We start from the raw sequence: 24,596 nt of genomic DNA, 5'->3' as shown, positions 1-24,596 counted from the left end.
GTAAGGACGGAGCCGCCCCTGACCTTTGACCCCGCCCCCTCAGAAGAAGAATGAGGAGGGTAGTTTCCACTGTGTGCCCGGCGCTGCGCCAGGCCCTTCTAGACTGTCAGCCCGTTAAGAATGATACGACCTCCTCTGGAAAAGGGGGATAATACTAGTAATAATGTTGGTATTTGTTAAGCGCTTACTCTGTGCAGAGCACTGCTCTAAGCGCTGGGGTCGATACAGGGTCATCAGGTTGTCCCACATGAGGCTCACAGTCTTCATCCCCATTTTACAGATGAGGTCACTGAGGCACAGAGAAGTGAAGGGACTCGCCCACGGCCACCCAGCTGACAAGGGGGAGAGTCGGGATTCGAACCCATGACCGCTGACTCCTAAGCCCGGGCTCTTCCCACCCAGCCACGCTGCGGGGGACAACCTCATTACCTTGGGTCTAACCCAGCGCTTAGAACAGTGCTTGGCACATAGTAAGCGCTTAACAAATGCCGCCATCGTCATCATTATTTCTAATAATAATAAATACGAATAAATGAATACGAGGTCATCAGGTTGTCCCACCAGGGGCTCACGGTCTTCATCCCCATTTTACAGGTGAGGTCACTGAGGCCCACAGCAGTGAAGCGACTCGCCCAAGGTCACGCAGCTGACGAGCGGCCGAGTCAGGATTAATAATAATAATGTTGGTATTTGTTAAGCGCTTACTATGCCAAACACTGTTTTAAGCGCTGGGGTAGATACAGGATAATCAGGTTGTGCTAATGAGGGTCACAGTCTTAATCCCCATTTTACAGATGAGGGAACTGAGGCACTGAGAAGTGAAGTGGGTTACCCAAAGTCACACAGCTGACAGGTGGGGGAGCCGGGATTAGAACCCATGATCCCCGACTCCTAAACCATGCTCTTTCCACTGAGTCATGATTTGAAACCACGACTTCTGTGACTTGCTAGCCTGGGCTCTGACCACTAGGCCATGGTGCTTTTCAGGGGGCAACAGATACCACCAGGGTGAGGATTTGTTGCTGAATTGTACTTTCCAAGCGTTTAGCACAGTGTTCAGCGCACAGTAAGTGCTCAATAAGTACTTTTGAATGAATGAATGAGGAGGAGGTGGTCTTACGGGCACCGGGGACCCCTCCCCTGGGAGACCCAGCTCCCCACTCACCACTATCACGCTTGACCCAGGTGTCAATGGGCCGGAGATCCCAGGGGTGCTGGGGGTCCCCTCCACACGCAGAGACCTTCCCCCCCCCTCCACTCACCCCCAGCTATCAGCAGGTCACAGGTCACTAGCACCCCCAACCCCACACCGGCAGACCCCCCCCCCCACTTATTAATTAATTGTGGTGTTAAGTGTTTACTATGTGCCAGGCACTGTAGTAAGCACTGGGGTGGATGCAAGCAAATGGGGGTGGACGCAGAAGCCTCTGCCCCTCACGGGGCTCACACTCTCAATCCCCATTCTCCAGATGAGGGAACTGAGGCGCAGAGAGGTAAAGTGAATCACCCAAGGCCACACAGCAGACAAGGCGGGGAGCCGCCCCCCAGGTGTTAAAGGGCAGAGGGTCCCTGAGACGCTGGGGGACCCCCAGCCTAGACACCCACAGAGGATGTCCCCCCAGCCCGAGGGGAGCATCCCCTATCCTTCCAAGTGTCCCACCCTGAGGGGACTTTGGAGACCCGAGGTCTTTTTTTGGTAAGGCAGTGCTGACGGGTTTATTCTCCCACCCCACCCTCTGGACCCACCAGAGTTTGCAGTGGGGAGACGCGATCGGTTGGTTTCGGTATCATTTCTGGACAGTTTAGCTTTCGGGCTTTGTGACATGTCAGCCAGGAGGCCACAGCATTCTTAAATTTCTAGGATGGAAGTTGGAGCCAAGTGGGTTTCCAACTATTTTGGAAACACAGACCTAAATCTGAGACCTGGATTCTAGTTTTTGGTCTTTTTTAATGCCACTTAATATGTGCCAGGCACTCTTTGACGCTTCAGGGGATGCAAGGTGATCAGGTTGGACATGGTCCCTGTCCCACATGGGGTTCACAGTCTTAATCCCCACTTTACAGGTGAGATAACAGACACAGAGAAGCAAAGGTCACCTCGCAGGCAGGTGGTGAAGCTGGGATTAGAACCCAGGTCCTTCTGACTTGCGGGCCCAAGCGGTAACCATTAGGCCATGCTGCTTCTAGTTGGGATTTCACCATGATTTGCGGGCAGGGCCCTTGCGTATTCTGTGCTCTCCGAATGGAACTGCCCCCTTCGCCCCCAGACTGTAAGCTCTTGGTGGGCAGGGAACATTATAGTCTACTCTCCCGAGTGCTTAGTTCGGTATTCCGCACATAGTAAGCGCTCAATAAATGTCACTGATGATCACTTCATCTTTCGGAGCTGTTGGGAGGGTACACGGGTTAGTAGAAGGGAACGTGTTTTGAGAACACAAGAGATAAAGCTCTCCTTAAATCCCAGGTGGAAGTATTGTCGTTCTGTTCAAAAAAACAAAAAGCCTCTTGAGCCTGTCATAACACCTCTTTTAGGCCGGACCTAATTTAGGGTTATATCTGGCACAGGTTTCAATTAAAATTCACAACAACTCTGGCCAAAATTATACCCTTTATGTCTTGGTATTCGTGATGTCAATAAGTGGTATTTCTTGAGCGCTTCCTCTGATGATAATAGTAATGATAATTGTAGTATCTAAGAGCTTATTATGTGCCAAGCACTTTAATTATAATAATGTTGGTATTTGTTAAGCGCTTACTATGTGCAGAGCACTGTTCTAAGCGCTGGGGTAGATACAGGGTCATCAGGTTGTTCCATGTGAGGCTCACAGTTAATCCTCATTTTACAGATGAAAATGGGGATTCACCTGTAAAAAGCACCGGGGTGGATACGAGCAAATCCGGTCGGACACAGTCCCTGTCCCACGTGGGGCTCACAGCCTCTGTCCCCATTTTACAGATGAGGGAACGGAGGCACAGAGAAGCGAAGCGCCCTTGGTTACACAGCGGACACTTGGCGGAGTTGGGATTAGAACCCATGTCCTTCTGCCTCCCGGGCCCGTGCTCATCAGAGCATGGTCCTAAGCGCATGAGAGAATACAGTCCAGCAGAGTTTGCGGTAGTCACGTTCCCCATTCCCTGCCCACAGCGAACTTTTGGTTTAGGGAACTATCCAAACCTCACATTTAAGAGGTAGCAGAAGTGAGAACCGAATCTTAGTTTGCTGCATCCATCGGCTGTCTCTTTCAGGCCCTCGTATTTTGTTGCAACTCTTCATTCAGGTCAGATGCAAAAAACTTGCTCCCAAGAATTTGTGCTAGATCGTTTGGGGCTGAGCTTCCAAACAGTTGGGAATACCGGGCGTGCCTATAAGAAAAGGTTCCACGACAGCCCGGTGCATTTTGCTCTGCGCAACGTCGTCAGGTGACACCCTTCAAGATGAGATGACAGAACCGCGCACTTTCACGGCCACCGATCAGTCGCCTCTCAATTTAAATTACCAGTTTAAATGACAGCCATGCTCGTCGCGAGTCGGAGACCTGTCTGCCCACTCTGTTGTATCGCGTTCTCCCAAGCTCTTAGTGTGGTGCTCTGTCCAGGGTGAGAGCTCAGTACGTACGCTCGATTGATTGGGCTTCCGAACTTCCCGATCAGGGGGTGGTGGCCGGAGAAGAGGGAAACTCGGGAGGGCTGGCCGCAGGCTCGCTGACTGTCGACTGGGGACACCGGGGCACGCTTTTCTCCGAAACGGAAGCGTGCATGGGTGACCCCGGAGCTGACCGCCCCCTTCCTCTCCCCCGGGAGGGGCAGGGAGGATCCCACTGTGGGCCTCCACCGCCGGGGCTGTATTGGACGGTCGTGGAGAGCTGCCGGCGTCGGTCTGTGAGGGGGGAAAGGTGATCCCCTCCCCTGGGAGACCCTCCTCGGCTGCCGTCTGACTTCCCTTTGGGAGTCGCTTCCCACCACACTTGACACCAGGTGTGAAGGGGCAGGAGATCCCCGGGCACTGGGGAACCCTTCCCCAGGAGACTCTCCTTCCCTGGCGGACCTCCCTCACCCCCCACCTCCTCACCCCCCTACCCCCAACGGACCCACCCCTCGCACCATGGAGACCCAAGAGATGCATGCCATTTCCATTAGTGGACCCGGGGACCAGAGTGTTTTTTTTATGGTGTGTGTTAAGGTCTTACTAGGTGCCAAGCACTATACTAAACACCGGGGTGGAATCAGAGTAATCAGGTCGGACACAGTCCGCGTCCCACAAGGGGCTCACGCTCTTCTCCCCTTATTAAGATGAGGTAAATGGGGTTCAGAGAAGGTCACACAGATGAGAACCCAGGTCCTTCTGGCTCCCAGGTCCTATCCACTAGGGCCCACCGGTCGGGGGTGAGGGTCCGTGTCCCGGCCCGGCAGCTCCGGATCCGGAGCGGGAAGGCTCCCCCGCCCTCCCCTCAAAGCAGGAAAGGGGCAGAAAGCGAAGTGAAGGCGGTGCCGCCCAAAGTCTATCTCTCTGTCAGCCCCAGGGGAAGTCTGAAAAGCACCTGTGAGAAGCCTCATGGTGGTTCTTGTCTGGGTGGTTTTTAATAGTGTTCGTGAAGCACTTACTATGTACCAGGCACCCTCTAAGCACTTGGAGCAGATGCAAGCTAATCAGGTTGGACCCAATCCGGCTCACAGTGTTAATCCCTATTTTACGGATGAGAAAACTGAGGCCCAGGGAAGTGAAGGGACTCACCCCAGGTCACCCAGCAGGCAGGCGGCGGAGCTGGGATTAGAACCCGGGGCCTTCTGGCTCCTAGGCCCGTGCTGTAACCACGAGGCCACGCTGCTTCTCGCTCTTATGTCTGTTGTCTTTGCAAAAAAAGATCCGGAAAATAAATCCCCCATCCCCGGGGCCAGCAGCGGTCCAGAGCGGGCCGACCCCCGGCTCAGGGAGCTTTGGGGGGCACTGTCCGGCTGCAGGGCGCGTGGGCACCAGGCCGCCATAAGAGTGTGTCATGGGACTGGTGGGGGGAGATGGCGCCATGTCGGGTCGTCATTCAACTCCTTCGCCTCAGGATCGGTAGAACTGATAGGCCCTCCCAGCCAAACTCCTAAGCCCATCCGATGTTTCTCATGCAAATCGCACCCCATCGTGGACCCTGTGAACGGAAAAAGATGTTTTGAGGTGATGGTTTCGCTGGAACAATTTGGGCTTTTTCATTTTTTATGGTATTCGTTGAGTGCTTATTACGTGCCAGACTCCCTACTGAACGCTGGGCTGGTTACAAGTTAAACAGGTTGGACACAGACAATGGAGAAGCAGCGTGGCTCAGTGGAAAGAGCATGGGCTTTGGAGTCAGGGCTCATGAGTTCGAATCCCAGCTCTGCCACTTGTCGGCCGTGTGACTGTGGGCAAGTCACTTAACTTCTCTGGGCCTCAGTTCCCTCATCTGTAAAATGGGGATTAAGACCGTGAGCCCCACGTGGGACAACCTGATTCCCCTATGTCTACCCCAGCGCTTAGAACAGTGCTCGGCACATAGTAAGCGCTTAACAAATACCAACATTATTATTACTTGAGGCTCACAGTCTTAATCCCCGTTTTGCAGATGAGGGAACTGAGGCACGGGGAAGTGAACTGACTCCTCCAAGTCACACAACAGATAGGCCGGGATGAGAACCCGGGCCCTTCTGACTCCCAGGCCCGGGCTCTAGCCACTAGGCCATGCTGCTACTAGGTCCAGGTTCGATTTCGAAACTCCACTTGAGCAATTGCTCATCTAAGGTGGTAGGAGGGCAGGTTGGACTCGTCTGGCCTCCCAGGCGACCCCAGAAATTCTGCTGGCGGCACATCTCCCCGGCTGTGGATTCCGTAACGTGGAGGGTCGAGTTCCCGAAGAACCCTCGGGTTACAGAAGATTTGCATTGCCAGTTAATCAGCATTATTCCCCAGGCCCAGGCTCTATCCATTAGGCCACACTGCTTCTTATCGTATCAAACATTCCCAAGTGCTTTGTACAGGGCTCGAGCAGCGCATGCACCACCGATCGATCGCTTAGCTAGTTCCTTCTCTCAAGCTGAAAAGGAGGCTGCCGATGTTCCGCGCCTTTATGAAATAAACGGAAACGGAGAACTTGAAAAAAGAACTTGCCAGCCACCACGGAGTTCATCGTAGGTGGACACTTGCAGTGGGTAGTAGACTCTAGTCCCTCTAGACTGTAAGCTGGTTATGGGTAGGGAACGTGTCCACTAATTCCGCTGGATTGTACGCTCCCAAACACGTAATTCAGTGCTCTGCACACAGTAAGTGCTCAATAAATACGATTCACCGCCCACCTGGGTTGGTTGTCGTTAAGTAAGTGGCCCTCACTCGGCTAGGAAATTCATCCCTCACAAAAAGCATCTAGTAGGAGCGATGATTTCTTTTAGTGGCCACCGTGTGCGTTGCCCTGTGCTGTGTGCTTGGGAAGTTCGGAAACAGAACGAGTGGCATTAGAGACAGACTTAAGTCTGCACAAACTTTCCTTTGTCCAGTTTGCACAAACTTGGCTTTAGAAACAAAGCAATAAAAATAAGTAATTGCTTGTGCAGTTAAATCAAAAATGTACACGTTGCCAGAGGATGGATCTGAGTGAGTACGTAAGTGCGAGAGAGGGCTGATGTCACTCATTCGTTTTCGTTGAGTGCTTACCATTTGCAGAGAGCTGTACTGAGCGCTTGGGAGAGTAAAATCCAACAGAGTTGGTACACTCATTTCCTGCCCACAGTGGACTTACATTCCAGAGAGGAGAGGAGTGTTTATGACTTGGAATACCGGGGAATTCATGGGGGAAGAAATGTTGGAAGAGTCGGATTTTCAGGAAACCATGAAAATGGGGAGGGTTGTGGTCTGTTGGATTTGGGGAGTGGCAGGGGAATTCCTAGCTAGAGGAACGGGGCAGGCAAAGGGATCAGTAAATCAATGGTAGTTATTGAGCACTTACTAAGCGCTTGGGAGAGGACAGCAGAACGGAGTTGACAGGCACGTTCCCTGCCTGGATGGAGGTGGGAGAATCTAGAGGTTAGCTTGGGAGTTTAAGAGTGTAGCTATTTATGTGGGGGGTTTTTGTGCAGCAGGAGGCTAGTGGATAGCCGTGAAGCCACTTTTAGGAGATTTTGCTTGAAGTAGGAGGCCCTGAGGAGCCAGCGGAAGGTTTGGGGGAGTGGGAGAAATGTGTGATTGGAGTCTAGGCTCTTTAATGCAAAATTTTCCCTCTTCAGAAAGGCGAATTCATGCAAGGGTGATCGGATGTTTCCCAAACGCTTGAAACTTAGAACTCAACTGCAACCAAACCCCCATTTCATGTTGTAGATAATGGAATCCGAGACTCGGGCGATGGGAGTTGACGCAACATTCATCGCCTTAGGCATTTGATTTGCGTCTGTTGTTCTTCCACCAAACCTTGTCTTTTTTTATTTATGGTTTTTTTTAAGCGTTTACTATGTGCCCGACACTGTTCTAAGCTCTGGGGTAGATACAAGGTAAACAGCTTGGACACAATCCGTGTCTCACATGGGGCTCACAGTCTTAATCCCCATTTTACAGGTGAGATATCTGAGGCACAGAGTTGTTATGTGTCTTCAAGTGCCAGCCACTTGGCAGAGTTGGGATTAGAACCCACGACCTCTGACTCCCCGTGCCCTTTCCGCGAAGGTTGATGGAGAAGTGAAGTGAGTGGCCCAAGATCATACAGAGGGCTTTGCCTTAATGCGGTTTTGTTGAAGCCAAGAGAGATCCTCATTCTGAAACTGTTGCTCCTTAATAGATTGTTTTGTAGAAATAATAGTTTCCTGTGACTTCATTTAACGCAGGCATTGACCAACTCTCGCATTGTTCAGGTGTGTAACTAATTGAGGTATCGGGGGGAGGTGAAATCAGCCGGTCGGATTCAGCGAGCGCTTACCGTCTGCAGAATGCTGTACTAAGCACTTGGGAGAGTACAATATAACAATAAACACACAATCTGGAGGGGAAAATCCGGAGCTGCTCTTTGTGACTCCGGACATTTCACGGTTGAAATCGAAGCCCACCTTTCCTCCGAGCTCTTGGCCTGAGCTGCCGTCTTAAAAATAGATCATCGGTCCCGGCTCCGGCTGCTGCCCGGCCTCGACCGTGTTTACTCGTAGGCTGAAATTTGAATGTGTTGGTGCTTCTCACAGTCGGCTGAGTGACGTGGATGTCAGCCCTGTCAATCAGTGGTATATATACCTGGAATGCTTATTGAAGGCCCGTCTCCTTCAAAAACCCTTCCCTGACTTAACCCCTCCTTTCCTCTTTTCCTGCTCCCTTCTTTCACCCTGACTGGCTCCCTCTATTTGTCCACCCCCCCCCAGCCCCACACTACTTACTTTTACACAGCACATATAATAATAATAATGTTGGTATTTGTTAAGCGCTTACTATGTGCCAAGCAATGTTCTAAGCGCTGGGATAGATACAAGATCATCAGGTTGTCCCATGTGGGACTCACAGTCTTCATCCTCATTTTACAGATGAGGTCACTGAGGCACCGAGTAGTGAAGTGACTTGCCCAAGGTCACATAGCTGCCAGTTGGTGAAGCCAGGATTAGAACCCATGACCTGGCTTTATTGCCATTGTTCTTGTCTGTCCATCTCCCCCGATTAGACTGTAAGCCCGTCAAACGGCAGGGACTGTCTCTATCTGTTGCCGACTTGTTCATCCCAAGCGCTTAGTACAGTGCTCTGCACATAGTAAGCGCTCAATAAATACTATTGAATTTCCACCATGCCAAGCTGCTTCTCTACCCAAATACCCTCAGCACATATCCTTTATTTATTTCTATTAACGTCTGACTCCCCCTCTAGTCTGTGAGCTCCAGGGCGGGGACTGTTATACTGTCCTCTCTCCCAGTACTTAGTACAGTACTCGGCACACGGTAAGCGCTCAATAGATTTGCATATATTATTTATTCTATTTATTTTGTTAATGATGTGTATATATCTACGATTCTATTTATCTTGATGATATTGACACCACACTACTTGTTTTGTTGTCTGTCTCCTCCGTTTAGACTGTGAGCCCGTCGTTGGGCAGGTGTCTCTATCTGTTGCCGATTTGTACATTCCCAGCGCTTAGTACAGTGCTGTGCACATAGCACTCAAAGACGACTGAATGAATGAATGCAATGGATTGATTTATTAGGCGCATCCTGGGTGCAGAGCCTTGTACTCAGTGCTGAGAGAGGACACCCAGGTGAGAATAACACCCGGTTCCTGCCCTTAGGTGAACTCATATTCTAAGGAAATAAGTGGGGAGAAGGGACTGAAGACAGGTACATCAGAAATGATGAAACATTAAAAACACCACAGAGAAGGAGCGTGGCCTAGCGGCTGGATCCCGGGCCTGGGAATCAGAAGGATCTGGGTTTTCATCCTGGCTCTGCCACTCGTCTGCTGGGTGACCCTGAACAGGTCACTTCACTTCTCTGGGCCTCAACTACCCATCCGTAAAGCGGGGGTTAAGACCGTGAGCCCCATGTGGGACGTGGACGACGTCCAACCTGGTGAGCCTGTAGCCACCCCGGTGCTTAATATGGTGCCTGGCACATGGGAAGTGCTGAATAAATACCATTAAGTAATAAAAAAGACAAATAAAATAAAAACTAAGTCAGTAGGGTGCCGTGGCTAGAGGAGCCGAATTTCAGCACGGGTCTGGGAGTCAGAAGGTCACGGATTCTAATCTCCGCTCTGCCCCTTGTCTTTGTGTGACCTTGTGTGGGACCTTCAGTCCCAGACTGAGCTCCTCTTCTCCCTCTACTCCCTCTACCACCCCCCCTTCACCTCTCCGCAGCTAAACCCTCTTTTCCCCCTTTCCCTCTGCTCCTCCCCCTCTCCCTTCCCATCCCCTCAGCACTGTACTCGTCCGCTCAACTGTATATATTTATTACCCTATTTATTTTGTTAATGAAATGTACATCGCCTCGATTCTATTTAGTTGCCATTGTTTTTACGAGATGTTCTTCCCCTTGACTCTATTTATTGCCATTGTTCTCGGCTGTCCGTCTCCCCCGATTAGACCGTAAGCCCGTCAAACGGCAGGGACCGTCTCTATCTGTTGCCGACTTGTTCATCCCAAGCGCTTAGTACAGTGCTCTGCACATAGTAAGCGCTCAATAAATACTGTTGAATGAATTGAATGAATGAATGAATGAACTTGGGCTTCACTTTTCTCTGCCTCAGTGACCTCATCTGTAAAATGGGGACGAATTCTGTGAGCCCCACGTGGGACAGGGATTGTGTCTAAGCCGATTTGCTTGTATCCACCCCAGCGCTTAGTACAGTGCCTGGCACGTATTAAGCGCTTAACAAATGCCATTATCATTATTATTATTATTGTTCAGGCTCTTCAGAGCTCACCCATGACCCCAGCAATCACTAGAGCAGTCTTCCCGGGATGATGTGAAGGCCTCATTATGGGGGTATTTTTCTCTTCCCCCACCAGGGTAGTGGAACGGGATGGGGTCTCCTCCTTGGGGTGGGACAGAGCCGTTGTCATGTTTTGTTTTTGTTTTGTTTTATGGTATTTGTTAAGCACTTATTATATGTCAAGCACCGTACTAAGCGCCAAGGTGGTTACAAATCTCCGGGAAGGCAGCGTAGCTGGCTGGCCGGTGCCGGGGGAAGCTGAAGACAGACTGTGGCTGTGGGGCTAATAATAATAGTGGTGTTGGTTAAGCGCTTGCTATGTGTCGGCCACTGTACTAAGCGCTGAGGTAGATACAGGCTAATCGGGCCCCGTACGGGGCTCATGGTCTAAGTAGGAGGGAGCACGGGTATTGAATCGCCATTTTGCAGATGAGGGGACTGAGGCACAGAGAAGTGAAGCGAATTCCCCAAGGTCACACAACAGGTAGGCGGCGAAGCTGGGTTTAGAACCCAGGTCCCCTGACTCCTAGTCCCGGACTCTTTCTACTGAGCCACGCTGCTTCTCTGAGTGATGGATCAAATTGTAGGGCAGAATAACTTCCTAGGATCTTTGTAAATTCTGAAGCAGGGACACAGCGTGGCCTAGTGGAAAGAACAAAGGATTGGCTGTCAGGAGACCCGAGTTCTAATCTTGGCCCTGCCACTTGCCTGCTACGTTACCTTGGACAACTCGCTTTAATTTCTCTGGGCCTCACTTTCCGCATCTGTAAAACGGGGGTTAAATCCCCATTCTTCCTCCTCCTTGGACTGTGAGAACCATGTGGGACAAGGACTGAGTCCGATCCGCTTAACCCCAGGGCTTTAAGGCTCAGTCCTGGGTCCCCTTCTATTCCCCATCTACACCCACTCCCTTGGATTACTCATTCGCTCCCATGGCTTCAATTACTGTCTCTAGGGAGATGATTCCCAAATCTACATCTTCAGCCCAGATCTTTCTCCTGTTTTGCAGTTTTGTATTTCCTCCTGCCTTTAGATGTCCCACCAACACCTCAAACGTAACCTATCCGAAACAGAACTCCTCATCTTCCCAACCAAAACCCTTCCTCTCCCTTTAAAAAAAAAAAAACAACAACAAAATGTATTTGATAAGCCCTTATTATGTGCCAGGAACTGTGTTAAGCACTGAGGGAAGATACAAGCTAAACAGGTTGGACACTGTCCATGTTCCATTTGGGGTCACGATCTCCATCCCCTTTTTACAGATGAGGGAACCGAGGCACAGGGAAGTGACTTGCCCAAGGTCAAGCAGCAGGCAAGTGGCAGAGCTGGGATTAGAACCCAGGTCCTTCCGACTTTCAGGCCCGGGGTCTATCCACTAGGCCACGCTGCTTCTCCCTGACTTCCCCCTCGCTGTAGGCACACGGTCACCCTCCTGCCTCACAAGCCTGTAAACATGGCAATACCCTCGACTCATCTCGCTCCTTCGACCCATGTATTCAATCTGTCGCTATATCCTGTCGCTTCAGTCCTCACAGCATTGTTAAAATCCGTCCTTTCCATCCAAACCACTTCTTTGCTGCCCCAAGCACTTGTCCTCTTCTGCCCTGATTACCGCAAGGGCCTCCTCGCTGACCTCCCAGCCTCCTGTCTCTCCGCACTCCAGTCCGTACTTCACTCCGCCGCCCAGATCATTTTCCAAACCTCCAGTGGTGCCCATCCACCTCTGCATCAAAGAGAAGCTCCTTACACTAGTTTTTAAAGCACTCAATCACCTTGCCACCTTGCCTGTTACAACCCAGCCTGCACACTTCACTCCTCTAACGCCAACCTAATCAGCTTACTTTGATCTCATTTATCTGGCCACCAACTCCTTGTCCACTCCTCCTGCCTCTGGCCTGGAACTCCCTCCCCTTTCAAATCCAACAGATGGGTCATTCCCCCCACCTTCAAAGCCTTATTAAAGTCACATCTCCTAGAGGCCTTTCCTGATTAAGCTCTCAATTTCCCTACTCCATCTCCTTTCTGTGTCGCTCTTGTCCTTGGATTAGACCCTGACCTCAGCCCCATCCCATTTATGTACCTGTCCACTTCCCCCTCTAGACCGTAAGCTCCGTGTAGGCAACAAAACGTCTACCGACTCTGCTGTACTCTTCCAAGCGCTCTGCGCACAGTGAGTGCTCAGTCGATGTTTTAATAGGTATTTAAAAATCATATAACAATAATAATAGTGGTATTTTTATTATTAATGTGCTTGAAATGACGGTGAAGATTTGGTAAAAAAAAAAAAAAATTGGTGTATGTTTGGAAGAACTAGATTTCAGAATCACTCAAAAAATCCATGCTTGTGTTTTAGGTCTCTGCTCAGGAAGGGATCCTTCATGCATTTGAAAGTGGTATACCGGTGCCTTCTAAGAACTACTGTATGATCTTCAATCCCCAGTGGACAACGTTCCCTGATTCTCTAGAGAATGCAGTAAGTACACTTGAAAGATTTTCAAGAGACTGATTTTTGAAAAATGGCTGATATTTAGAGTAGCCTCTCTTGAGGGTTAGGGCGAATAGTAAAGAAAGGTGGTTTCAATCGTTTCACCTTGGCCGCATGAGCAGAAGATTCAATTTGTTTTTCTTTGTTTTTTTAAAACAAGGTATTTATTAAATGCTTACTCTGTGCCAGGCATCGTACTAATCGCCGGGGTAGATATGAGCTTATCGGGTTGGCCACAGTCCGTGTCCCACATGGGGCTCACATTCGTAACCCCCATTTTCCAGATGTCGCACCTGAGGCCCAGAGAAGTGAAGTGACTTGCCCAGGGTCACACAAGAGACAGGCGGTTGAGCTGGGATTGGAACCCAGGGCCTTCTGACTCCCAGGCCCGGGCTGTAGCCGCTAGGCCATGCCGCTTCCCACATTGAGCCCTGATTGGGTGAGGTGCGCTGTACTACGCATTTGGTCAAGTACGATAGAATAGAATTGGTAGATACCATCCCTGGCTGCCAGGAGCTTACGGGATGACAGTCAGTGGTGAGATCTGTGGATGTGGGGAGCGGGGTGGGGAGAGAGAATGGGGGGGTCCAAAACCCAGCTCCGTGCCGGCTTTTACCTGTTTTAGGGCAAGAGGATACACTCCGCTGAAAACTCCCTGCTCGGACCACAATTTACCCACTGGATTGAATGAATGAATTAGGAAAACGTTAGGAAGACGAGAAGCAGCGTGGCCTAGTGGATAGAGCACTGGGTCGTGGTGTCCATCCTGATTAGCTGGTATCCGCCCCAATGCTTAGAACAGTGCTTGACACATAGTAATAATAATAATATGGTATCTGTTAAGTGCTTACTGTGTGTCAGGCAGTGTATTGAGCGTTGGGGTGATGCAAGCAAATCGAGTTGGACACAGTCCCTGTCGTTTAACAATTATTGTTATTATTAGCAGTAATAATAATAATAAATACCATTGATTGATCGCTTGGAATTTGAAGGCCCCCTCTCCTACCGGTCTGGTGAATCGGCAGGATCCAGCACCTAATTTAGGCCCCGCGACCCCCTGGTGTAGCCGATGGGGCTTTGAGGCTTTAAACTCTCTTTTTCCCTCATTCTCACTTCCTCTTCCCTAGCCTCTCCCTCCTTCCCCTGCCACTGGGACTCTTCCCGTTGTCCCTGGAATGTATGCTGCTTGTGGGCGGGGAATGTGTCCGTTTATTGTTCTAGCATACTCTCCCAAGCGTTTAGAACAGCGCTTTGCACACAGTAAGCGCTTTGGATGAATGAAGTATATTCTATTTGCCATCAGCACCATTGGCAGCTGTTGAACGTCCATTGAGAGCGCTGTACTAGGCACTGGGGGGAATACGGAGTAATGAGACATCCGTTCCGTGCCCTCAAGGAGCTGATGATCTAATCGGGACGACAGACAGAAATGATTTACCAAAAGCCAAAGCCGGAGGAAGGACAAGGATAAAGCAGAAAGAAGGACAAACGACAGGATGAAGCAGTCGAACATAGACACATAAGCAAGTGGTGAGGCAGGGTGAGGTAGGAAAGGGTGTTGGACTGACGCCACTGGAGTTTTGGGAATGAATCGGCGAAGACTTCCAGGAAAAGTCGGATTTCAGGAGGACTTTGAAGATGGGGAGAGCGGCGGTCTGCCGGATTTGGAGGGGAAAGAAGTTCTAGGCTTGGGGAGCAGTATGACGGAGGGTCGGAGACGGGACCGTTGAGAATGAAGAACGGTTGGGGGATCGTGAGAGGAGCAAAGAGGGGAAGCTGAGGGAGTAGGAGGTGGAGAGCCTGAAAACAGGTATTGGCCGAGCGCTTATTATGTGCCGAACACCGTACCCAGCCCCTGGGAGAGCATACAAGAAAACAGAGTTGGAGGAAACGTTCCCCGCCACAAGGGGCTCACAGTCTAGAGGACCGTAAGCAGTGAAGTGTGAGGAGTTTCTGCTTGATGTGAAGGGAGATGGACTTTTGAGGAGTGGAGAGACGAGGGTTGAGTAAGATGGTTACAGCAGTCTGAAGTGCGGACTGAAGGCGGAAGACTAGCACGGAGGTCTGTCTCATTGGTCCTTGAAGAAGGTCCAGTGATGGTAAAATTCATGTGTGTGTGTGTATGTGTGTGTGTGTAGCCGAAATGGTCACTGTGGTCCCTACGACACACCACAAGCTCACAAAGATTGCCAGTGGGCTTGCTGTCGTGTTTGTTGTTTGCAGCTCCATGCGGTTTATTCCCTTTTGCTTCCCCGTCTTAAGGTATTGTAGTCTGCACTCAGCAAGCTCTCAATAAATACCATTGACTAATGAACTCCTGCTGGATGATTTGTCTACCTGTCAGAAAGAGCAGAAATAGACCATTAGATATTTAGACTTTTGAAGAACTATAAAGGATTATAATTTGGATGTGGGGAAAGGGCCTCAGGGGCTGCTTAGTAGAGGCTCTGGCAGTGCTGTTTTGGGGAGTTATTTGCCATTATTAAATCTGTTAAATTGAAATTGGTCTCTTTTTCTCTTCGAGGGTGGGGACTCGGCCTGTCATTCTTCTGTAATCATTTCAAGTTCCTAGTGGGTGCATTTATCTAGGCTGTAAGCTCGTTGTGGGCAGAGAATGGTCTGTTCTGTTGTCCTGTTGTCCTCTCTCAAGTGCTTAGTACAATGCTCTGCACACAGTAAGGACTCAGTAAATACGACTGCGTTTGACAAAGTAGGCATCGAACACAACCTGACAGCCGGCCAGCCTCGAGATCATTTTTGGAATTTGCTCATTCCGGGGTCACACGAGGGTAACATCATTCACGTACGGGAAGACGGCTCTGTTTAAGATGAGGGCCCCGGCTGCCGGAACTAAACCCCCCGTAAGTTGGATCTGTGGGGTTTTGGGCTGTTAATCTGTAACCTGACTCATTCACGTAGGTGTGATTTGCCAGAATGTCGAGTTCCGATCGGTGCTGTTTTCACTCGGAGGGAGTGAGATGCCATCTCTGAAAAGGAGTGAGTGACCATATCCCATTTCCTTTTTTCAGACGTCCATCGCTCTGGAGAACCTGACTGCCACACAGCTGTGCAACTCTTCTGCCGTTCCTCCCGGGAGCATCAAAGGCAAAGCAGTGGTGGTAATGAGAGGGAGTTGCCTTTTCCTGGAAAAAGCCAGGATCGCCCAAAGCAGAGGGGCTAAAGTCCTGCTGATTGCGAGCAACACTGCATTAGTAAGTTTGTACTAGAAACGTTCCGAACGATAAGCCGATGGCGCGTAATGAACCCTTTGCCGGAAATAAGATAGTTGAGCCTTGGGAAACGAGGGCAGTTTTTTCCCTTTTGTTTTTTTTTTTTCCTTCTGGAGTGGTGCTTAAGAACTGGAGAGTTGTCCAGTGTGAATGTCAGAGTTTGAAAGGAATTCTTTTTCATACTGGGAATCAAGATGGGAAAACAGTTGATGCTTTCATGCTCGTGGCTGTACATAGACAAGGCCTTTGTTAGGGAAAAAGGCAAATCTGAAATTCCAAGAATATAGTCCAAGATCAGCACTACACAAGAGACTTTATTGGGAGAAGGATGGATTTCCCTGCTTCTCCCTCATTTCCTTTTTTCCACCGTATTTTTAGAAAATTCTTCCCCATCTACAGTTGTAGTGTCCAAAACCGTTCATTTCTGGAAAGTCATTTAGACAAAAAGTCATATCTCAGAGGGCAGCCAACACATGGTGATCCCTCTTGGATGCCAAATGGTTGCAGTCATCTGAAAAGATGAAATTCCACCATCTTCTGACTTGTATATGTTGACTTCTTGTGGATGATCTTTCCAGCTCATCAAGTTTTCTTCCGTTGCTGTCCTTAGATCGTTTTATTACTTTCAAAATGTGGGATTCTGCAAAGATGTTTACATCGTGCTTCAATTCTGAAGACCGGTTAGAAATTCCGAGGTTTCTCGTTGCAAGTAAATTTTCTGTCTTAGTCTCCTCCCTCAGGTAACAAAACTGAATTTAGTGATGTGACGATACCCATTGCACTCGTAAGACACAGAGATGTTGAAAACATGCAGCAGGTAAGTAACTGTTAGAAAGTGACAGGAGATGAATTTTAAGACTAGTGTAAATCTCACTGCTGCCGTTTTGGAAATGCTGTATTCTCCATTTGTGACCTAAAACTGTAATGACTGCTTCCCAGAAGCCACTTTTCCAGAAACAGGGGCTTCAAGGGCTTCAAAAATCTGGAAAAACTAAAACACTCTTTTAAACCGGTTGGAGCTTTTAGACCTCAAAGCTCAGACCTTGTCAGCTTGTTCAAAGACCATGTCCTTGGTCTTCCAGTTTGCCCAAGCTGACGTTTCATTTTGTTGTCCCCCACACCCAACGTAGTTCATCGAAGCAAGGAAGTCCTACATCCGGCCCAGGGGTTCCAAACTCTCTCTCCTTTCTTCTCTCTTTCTCTCCCCTCCTCTTTCTCTCCCCTCCCTCTCCCCTTTTCTCCCTCTCCTCTATCCTTCTCTTGCCTTCTATCTTTCCCTCTCTTCTCCCCTCTCTCCTTGTCTCTTTCTCTCTGTATCCCTCTCTCCCTCCCTCCCAGATGGGTCCCCGCAAGCCCGGTTCAGCCACATTTGAGATTGTGTGGGTGGGGGACACTACAAAAACATTCCCCAGTGTGGAAGTCGTCAGAGGGCAGAAGGCTTTTGCTCTGAGGCACGTGGAAGGCCTTGAGGAGGGCCATCCATTCTGCTCCCTTGGGCTAGAGAAGAAGAGTTGGTTAGTTTGGGGGGCTCAGAGATCCCCCTCTCATGCCAAAGCATCAGAGGTGGAATAAAGAGACCAAAGGATGAAGCTCTAAATGAAGCCCAGACTACACTGCTGTCAGCCGGCGCCATCTCCTTTCATTCATTCATTCAATCTGTATTTATCGAGCGCTTTCTGTATGCAAAGCACTGTACTGAGCGCTTGGGAAGAGTATAATAGACCGGTGTAACAGACGCATTCCTTTCCCACAACGAGCTTGCAGTCTAGAGCAGGAGACAGACATTAATCCGATGTCTTCTCCTGTGTCTGTGGCAAGTGACTTTCTCGGGCAGAGGGCTCCCCGCAGCTGGGGGACCCTCCCCCACCCCTGAAAGGCACTTCCCAGGTCTCTGTGGCTAAGGAGTTTTAAGAAACCCTTAGGTGGGATTCCCTTGCTCTGTTACTGTAGTAGCAGAAGGACCTGGAGTTGCCCTGGGAAAGAACTGTTTAAAATGCATTTAGAATCATGGCCTCATCATAAAAGCACCCACTTGGAGTCACAGAACCTGGGTTCTAATCCCAGCTCCTCCTCTTGCCTGCTGGGTGGCCTCGGGCAAGTCACAGAGTTCTAATCCCGGCTCCGCTACTTGTCTGCTTAGTGTTCTTGAGCAAGTCACTTAACTACTCTGTGACTCAGTTACAAATGGGGATTAAGAGTGTGAGCCCCATGTGGGACACAGACTGTTTCCACCCTGATGAACTTGTATCTACTCCACTGCTTAGAACACTGCGTGGAACATAGTAAGCGCTTAACAAGTACCATAATAATAATTATTAGTTTCTGCTGTTCTGGCATTTACTCGTCCCGTTGGTTTGTCCTGACGGCTGATTCCGAGCTCATTCACTCAGAGAGTTCTGTCCTTCTGACCTCTCATCCGTTTGTTCAGCTGTAACAGCTGCTCATCACACTGTTACGGAAATCCCCTCTATCGCCAGCTCTGTGACCCGTTCACCTGGAATTTTGATTTCCACGACTTCTTTATCATAACCAATTTTCATACCAAATGGCCCTTAGAAGCAATTTCTGTAATAAAAATCGTTGTTATAACCTCCCACCTGCATGCAGTGTGCTGGTGTAAGAAGTAGGGCATTGAGTTATTTTAAGTGGCAGATCTGTGTACCCCAAATTTGGGATCTATAGGTAATCGAGGAGAATGTTTTGCACAAAGCCAGAAAACAAAACCCTTCAAAATCTGTAACCGATAGCTGAGAGAAGCCCGTCTGTTTTCCCCTGTTTAATTGGTTCATCTCTTTCAGACTTTTGGAAATAACATCTCAGTGAAACTGTACTCACCGCCGTCGCCTGAGTTTGACTACAGTATGGTGGTCATCTTTCTAATTGCTGTACTGACTGTGGCCTTAGGAGGTTATTGGAGTGGCGTCTCAGAATTGTAAGTTTGATCGACCTTAGTGCGTCTTAGAGACCTAATGTTTCATAGGCAATGTTCAGTCAGGAAGCCTTTAAAAATTGTGTGCGTGTACGCGCGTTTGCGCACATTTATCATCAGTTAACTAGCGATTTTTCTCTTCAATCAATGATATTTATTGAGAGCTTATTATGCGCGAGCAGTGTACTAAATGTTAGGGAGAGTATAATACCAAAGAATTCTATCCTGTTATTTTTTTTCTGGAATGTTAGGCATAGCCATTTAGCCTAAAGAAAGATTATTTCATGGCACGAAAGGGAAAGAAAGCAAAAAGACAGTAGTTTTAGTCTTTGAATGGTTACAAGCTATCATTTTTATCCTCTTTACCGGCGTGAATTTTCCTATTAGTTTATCGCATCTGTGTTTCTGTAATTGGTGTTACTCGTAATTAGGTGCTTCATTATGTAGCCTCGAGACTCAGTTAAAGTTAAAGAGGTGAGCCCCGGAATCTTGTCCCCCTCTTGCTTTCAAATCGCTCCCTACAGACGTCCCACGTCTCTCAGCCGAGTCGGACGGTCCGCCGCCGCTGCTCTTCTCCTGCCGCTCCCCTTTTTCCTCAGAACCGTGGTGGCAGAGAGGGAGGGGGAAGCGGGGAGGGGCATCGGGGGCACAGCCGAGTTGGCCCCGTTGGAGCCCAAGGAGAAGCCGGCGGCAATAGGAAAGGCCGCAGTGGGGGCAGCAGAAGAGCTGGTGAGGGGGATCGGGCGGTAGTGAGGATGGCGGGAGAGAGAGCAGGCAGCCAGCGGTGCCCGACCCAGCGGAGACAACGGCAACAGCTGTGGGATTCGCTAAGTGCTTACTATGTGCCCAGCATTTTAATAAGCGCTGGGGTAGATGCAAAGTAATCGGATTGGACACGGTCCCCCTCCCAAGTGGGGTTCCCAGTCTTCATCCCCGTTTTCCAAGTGAGATGACAGGCCCAGAGAAGTGAAGCGACGTGGCCAAGGTCACACAGCAGATACGTGGCAGAGCCGGGATTAGAACCCACATCCTCTGACTCCCAAGCCCGGGTCTGGGAGCCAACGTTAGCACAGTCTCCGCTGCTTGACCCCGTCAGAGTCGCCGGGGCCAGATTGTCCCCGTCAGTAATGTCTCTCGGCGTGCTCGGGGGAAACCCAGTTGAGAAACATACCTCCCGAGGCAACAGAGTAAAGAGTTGCAGCTTCTCTCTCTCTTCCAGATACGTAAACCACTGTCCTAGTCCTTCAGTAACATTACAGCTCCTAACTACGACGTAGTGGATAGAGCACGGACCCGGGAGTAAAGACGGTCATGGGTTCTAATCCCCGCTCCACCACTTGTGTGCTGTGAGACCGCTGGGCAAGTCGCTTCACTTCTCTGGGCCTCAGTTCCCTCATCTGGAAAATGAGGATTGAGCCGGGGAGTCCCCCATGGGACAGGGATTGGGTCCAACTCGATTTGCTCGTGCCCACCCCAGGGTGCCTGGCACATAGTAACTGCTTAACAGATGCCCAGTTATTGTCATATTAAAGAAATAAGAAGCCCTTCTCTCAGGATGAGCGTCCTTCAGTTGCGTGTGGGCTGATCCGTCGGGAGATAAGAGGCCTAGGCTTGCAGAGGGAGAAATATAGCCAGCTTTTCTGCTGACTAGAAACAGTGTGGCCTAGTGGAAAGTGCATGAGCCCTGGAGTCGGAGGAACTGGGTTCCAGCTTGGCCGCTTGACTGCTGTGGGACCTTGGGCAGTCAATCGATGGTTCATATTGAGCGCTTACTATGTGCAGAGCACTGTACTAAGCGCTTGGGAGAGCACGGCAGTGCAACAGAATTAGTGGACGTGTTCCCTGCACATAATAATAATAATAATGATGTTGGTATTTGTTAAGCGCTTACTATGTGCCGAGCACTGTTCTAAGCAGCGTGGCTCAGTGGAAAGAGCATGGGCTTTGGAGTCAGAGGTCATGAGTTCAAATCCCAGCTCTGCCACTTGTCTGCTGTGTGACTGTGGGCAAGTCACTTCACTTCTCTGGGCCTCAGTTACCTCATCTGTAAAATGGGGATTAAGACAGGGAGCCCCACGTGGGACAACCTATTCCCCTGTGTCTACCCCAGCGCTTAGAACAGTGCTCTGCACATAGTAAGCGCTTAACAAATACCAACATTATTATTATTATTATTATTATTCTAAGCGCTGGGGTAGATTCAGGGTCATCAGATTGTCCCATGTGAGGCTCACAGTTAATCCCCATTTTACAGATGAGGTAACTGAGGCACAGAGAAGTTAAGTGACTTGCCCACAGTCACACAGCTGATAGGTGGTAGAGCCGGGCTTCGAACCCATGACCTCTGGCTCCCAAGCCCGGGCTCTTTCCACTGAGCCACGCTGCTTCTCATAACGAACTTACAGTCTCAAGGGGGAGACACATTAATTTGAATAAATAAGCAGCACAGCCTAGCGGTTAAAGCACAGGCCTGGGAGTCGGCTCTCGTCCCGCCTCCTCCTCTTGTCTGCCGTGAGAACTTGGGCAAGTCACTTCACTTCTCCATGCCTGTCACCATCTGTAAAATGGCGATGAAGAGTGTGAGCCCCAGGTGGGACAGGGACTGTGTCCAACCTTATTAGCTTGTATCTACCCCAGTGCTTAGAACAGTGCCTGGCCCATAGCAAGCGCTTAACAAATACCATTTTAAAATGATTTATAATATATAATTTAAAGATAGGTACCTTAATGCCATGCGGTTAGGGGCAAAGGGACAAGGTACTTCTCTGCACCTCAGTTTCCTCATCTGTAAAATGGGAATTCAGTACCCGCTCTCCCTCCTCCTCAGACTGGATGGTACCCGACCCGATTAGCTTGAATGTACTGTGCTCAATACAACATTACCTCCATTATTATTATGTCAAATAGCTTGACCTCAAAATGAATTTCAAAACGTGAACGGAGTCACGGAAGGAGAAGCCAAGCCGATGCGGCTTTAAAACTATATTTTCTGTCATTTTCTCGGGGCCGAGTTTTTTCAACCAGACCCAGTGCTCGCTGCCACCTGCCTGCTGTGTGACCTTGGGCAAGTCACTTCATTTCTCTGTGCCTCAGTTCCCTCGTCGGCAAAATGGGGATTAAGACTGGGAGGCCCACGTCGGACGGGGACTGTGTCCAACCCGATCTGCTTGTATCGACCCCAGCGTTTAGTACAGTGCCCGGCACATAATAGGCACTTGACAGCTACCACGGTCATTATCCTCCCATAATGATGTAGCTGTTCAGTTAGGTCGCTTCCCCCCCTCAAAATATGGGGCGAGCACCTTAATTAGCTAGGCTTTGGCCACAAAGAAGACATTAGGCTTACAGGTGACAGAAGCCAGGTTTTGGAAATCTGACTCTTAATGAGATTGTGGCCTTTGTGTTTCCCATAACCTCACTCCCCTAATTATGGGCCGCAAAAGCCAAAGACCAGGCGGTTAACTGATCGCACCGTGCTGACTGCTGCAGTCTCATTTCAGGCACTGAAACGCCGTGTCTGTAATTGAGATGTAAACCCCAGCCATAAAGCGGGATGTCTCCGTCCTTTCCCTCGCCCTCTTCATCCTTGAGCGCCTAGCCTTGGGGCCCAGCGAGACCGTTCGAATGGCTTTCTAGGGGGCCTGTTTTTGGTCACCGCAACCGGAGCAGGCAGGTTGGCTCTAGAGGGGCCCGCCGGCGTCACTCGTCAGGCGGGTCCGAGACTAGATTCAAGACCCTGAAGCATAGTACGGCTTTATCATCCGTCTTCAGACGCGGTTAGGGGAGGCGGGACTGGATGTCGCTGTCAGCAGTCCCCCTAGGACGTAGCCCCAGCCACAGTAATAAGAATAATAACCGCTGTGGTGTTTGTGAAGCGCTTACTGTGTGCCAGGCATTGTACTAAGCACGGGGGTAGATAAGCAAATCAGGTTGGACCCAGTCCCTGTCTCACATGGGGCTCCCGGTCTCTATCCCCATTTTAGAGATGAGGGAACTGAGGCCCAGAGAAGTGAAGTGATTTGCCCAAGGCTCACTCGGCAGACAGGTGGGAAGTAGTCACGGCTCCCCGCGCGAACGGAAAGGTGCCGGTGATCAAACTGGCCCCCTCCCTCGGTCCGCCTGGGACTCCATCTCACCCCGATTCGGGTCTGTCGGGCGGGGGATACTCGCCCGACACCCCCAGGAGAGGGATTCGACAAGATGGTCTCGGGGGAGAGGGGTGGTGGGAAGCTGGGAGGGCTGGTGGAAGATGCAGCTCTGCCGCCAACCCGCTGGGTGACCGTGGGCAAGTCCCTGTGCCTCAGTTTCCTCATCCGAGAAATGGGGTCGAATATACCTGGCGTCTTTGTACGTCCCAGGGATGCTTTGAGGATAAAATGAGATGTTTAAGTGCTGGGGAGAAGCAAAAGGATTGTGCAAGGACAAAGTACTGAGTTTAAATGTCTGATAGGGAAAAAGAGGAAATTCCAGAGTTGATGCCTTGCCTTTCTTCTCCCTCCACTCAATCTGAAACAGGAAGAGGCAGGATTTTTTCATCAAATATATAAGTACTTATTCCAAGATGAGGAAGGAAGGTGCTCAGCCTAGTGGTTTCATCTCTAATCGCCTATTAATCTCTCCCTCTCTCTTCCTACTTTTCCTTCCCATCCTCCTTATATTCTCCCTCTCCTCTCTTTGTTCCTTTCTCCTTTCCCTCATTCCCACTCTTCAGAGGAGATGTGTGGTGTGTGGAAATCCTCTTCTCTCCTGCAGTTAATTTGGATTTCCTGCCCATCTCTTTTTGTTTCATTGGATCCAGCGAATCAGGCTTTGCGACTGTGTAAAAGATTTCATGCCAAAGAAAAGAAACCCGTACTTCCGTCTTTAAAACCATCCGACACCAATAGGGGAATGGGAGGCCCAGTCAGTCGATCGATGTCTTATTTATCGAGCGCTTTCTGTGTCAGAGGCGCGTACTAAGCGGTTGGGAGGGTACGGTACCACAGATTTGGTTGACAAATTCCCCGCCCACAGTGAGCTCACAGTCTAGAGGGAGAGACAGACATCAGTAGAAATAAATATTTACGGCTAGGGACTGTGGGGCTGAGGGAAGGGTGAATAAAGGGGAGCAAATCAGGGTGAAGGAGAAGGGAATGGGGAGAAGTGGAAATGAGGGCTTAGCTGGGGAAGCCCTCGTGGAGGAATTGTGCTTTCAGTAAGGTTTTGGAGGTGGGTTCAGTGAACGTCTGTGGGATTTGAGGAGGTAGGGCGTTCCAGGCCAGAGGCAAGATGTGAGCGAGAGGTCGGCAGCGATAGATGAGATCAAGGGATAGTGAGTAGGTCGGCGTTAGAGAAGCAGAGCGTGCGGGCTGGGTCGTAGTAGGAGAGCAGCCAGGTGAGGTAGGAGGGGGGTGGGGTGATGGAGTGCTTTAAAGCCGATGGTGAGGTGTTTCCATTTGGCACGAAGGTGGGTGGGCAACCACTGGAGGTCCTTGAGGAGTGGGGAAACATGGACTGAACGTTTTAGTAGAAAAATGATCCGGGCAGAAGAGCGAAGCGTGGACTGGA

At 49.9% G+C, this 24,596-nt stretch overlaps 1 protein-coding gene across 1 annotated transcript in view; it reads left to right on the top strand.

Moving 5' to 3' along the window:
- The window catches only part of SPPL2A (signal peptide peptidase like 2A), a 61,145-nt gene that overhangs the window by 200 nt on the left and 36,349 nt on the right, over positions 1–24,596 (top strand). Inside the window, exons 2-5 of the mRNA XM_029064744.2 lie at positions 12,759–12,878; positions 15,920–16,102; positions 16,848–16,937; positions 18,919–19,052. Of these exons, the coding sequence (XP_028920577.1) occupies positions 12,759–12,878; positions 15,920–16,102; positions 16,848–16,937; positions 18,919–19,052 (527 nt within the window). The remainder of the gene's footprint in view (positions 1–12,758; positions 12,879–15,919; positions 16,103–16,847; positions 16,938–18,918; positions 19,053–24,596) is intronic.

Source organism: Ornithorhynchus anatinus, chromosome 5, assembly GCF_004115215.2.
Source record: "Ornithorhynchus anatinus isolate Pmale09 chromosome 5, mOrnAna1.pri.v4, whole genome shotgun sequence".
NCBI lineage: Eukaryota > Metazoa > Chordata > Mammalia > Monotremata > Ornithorhynchidae > Ornithorhynchus > Ornithorhynchus anatinus.
The sequence above is the reverse complement of the archived record's forward strand: the minus strand, read 5'-3'. Positions and strand labels throughout refer to the sequence as shown.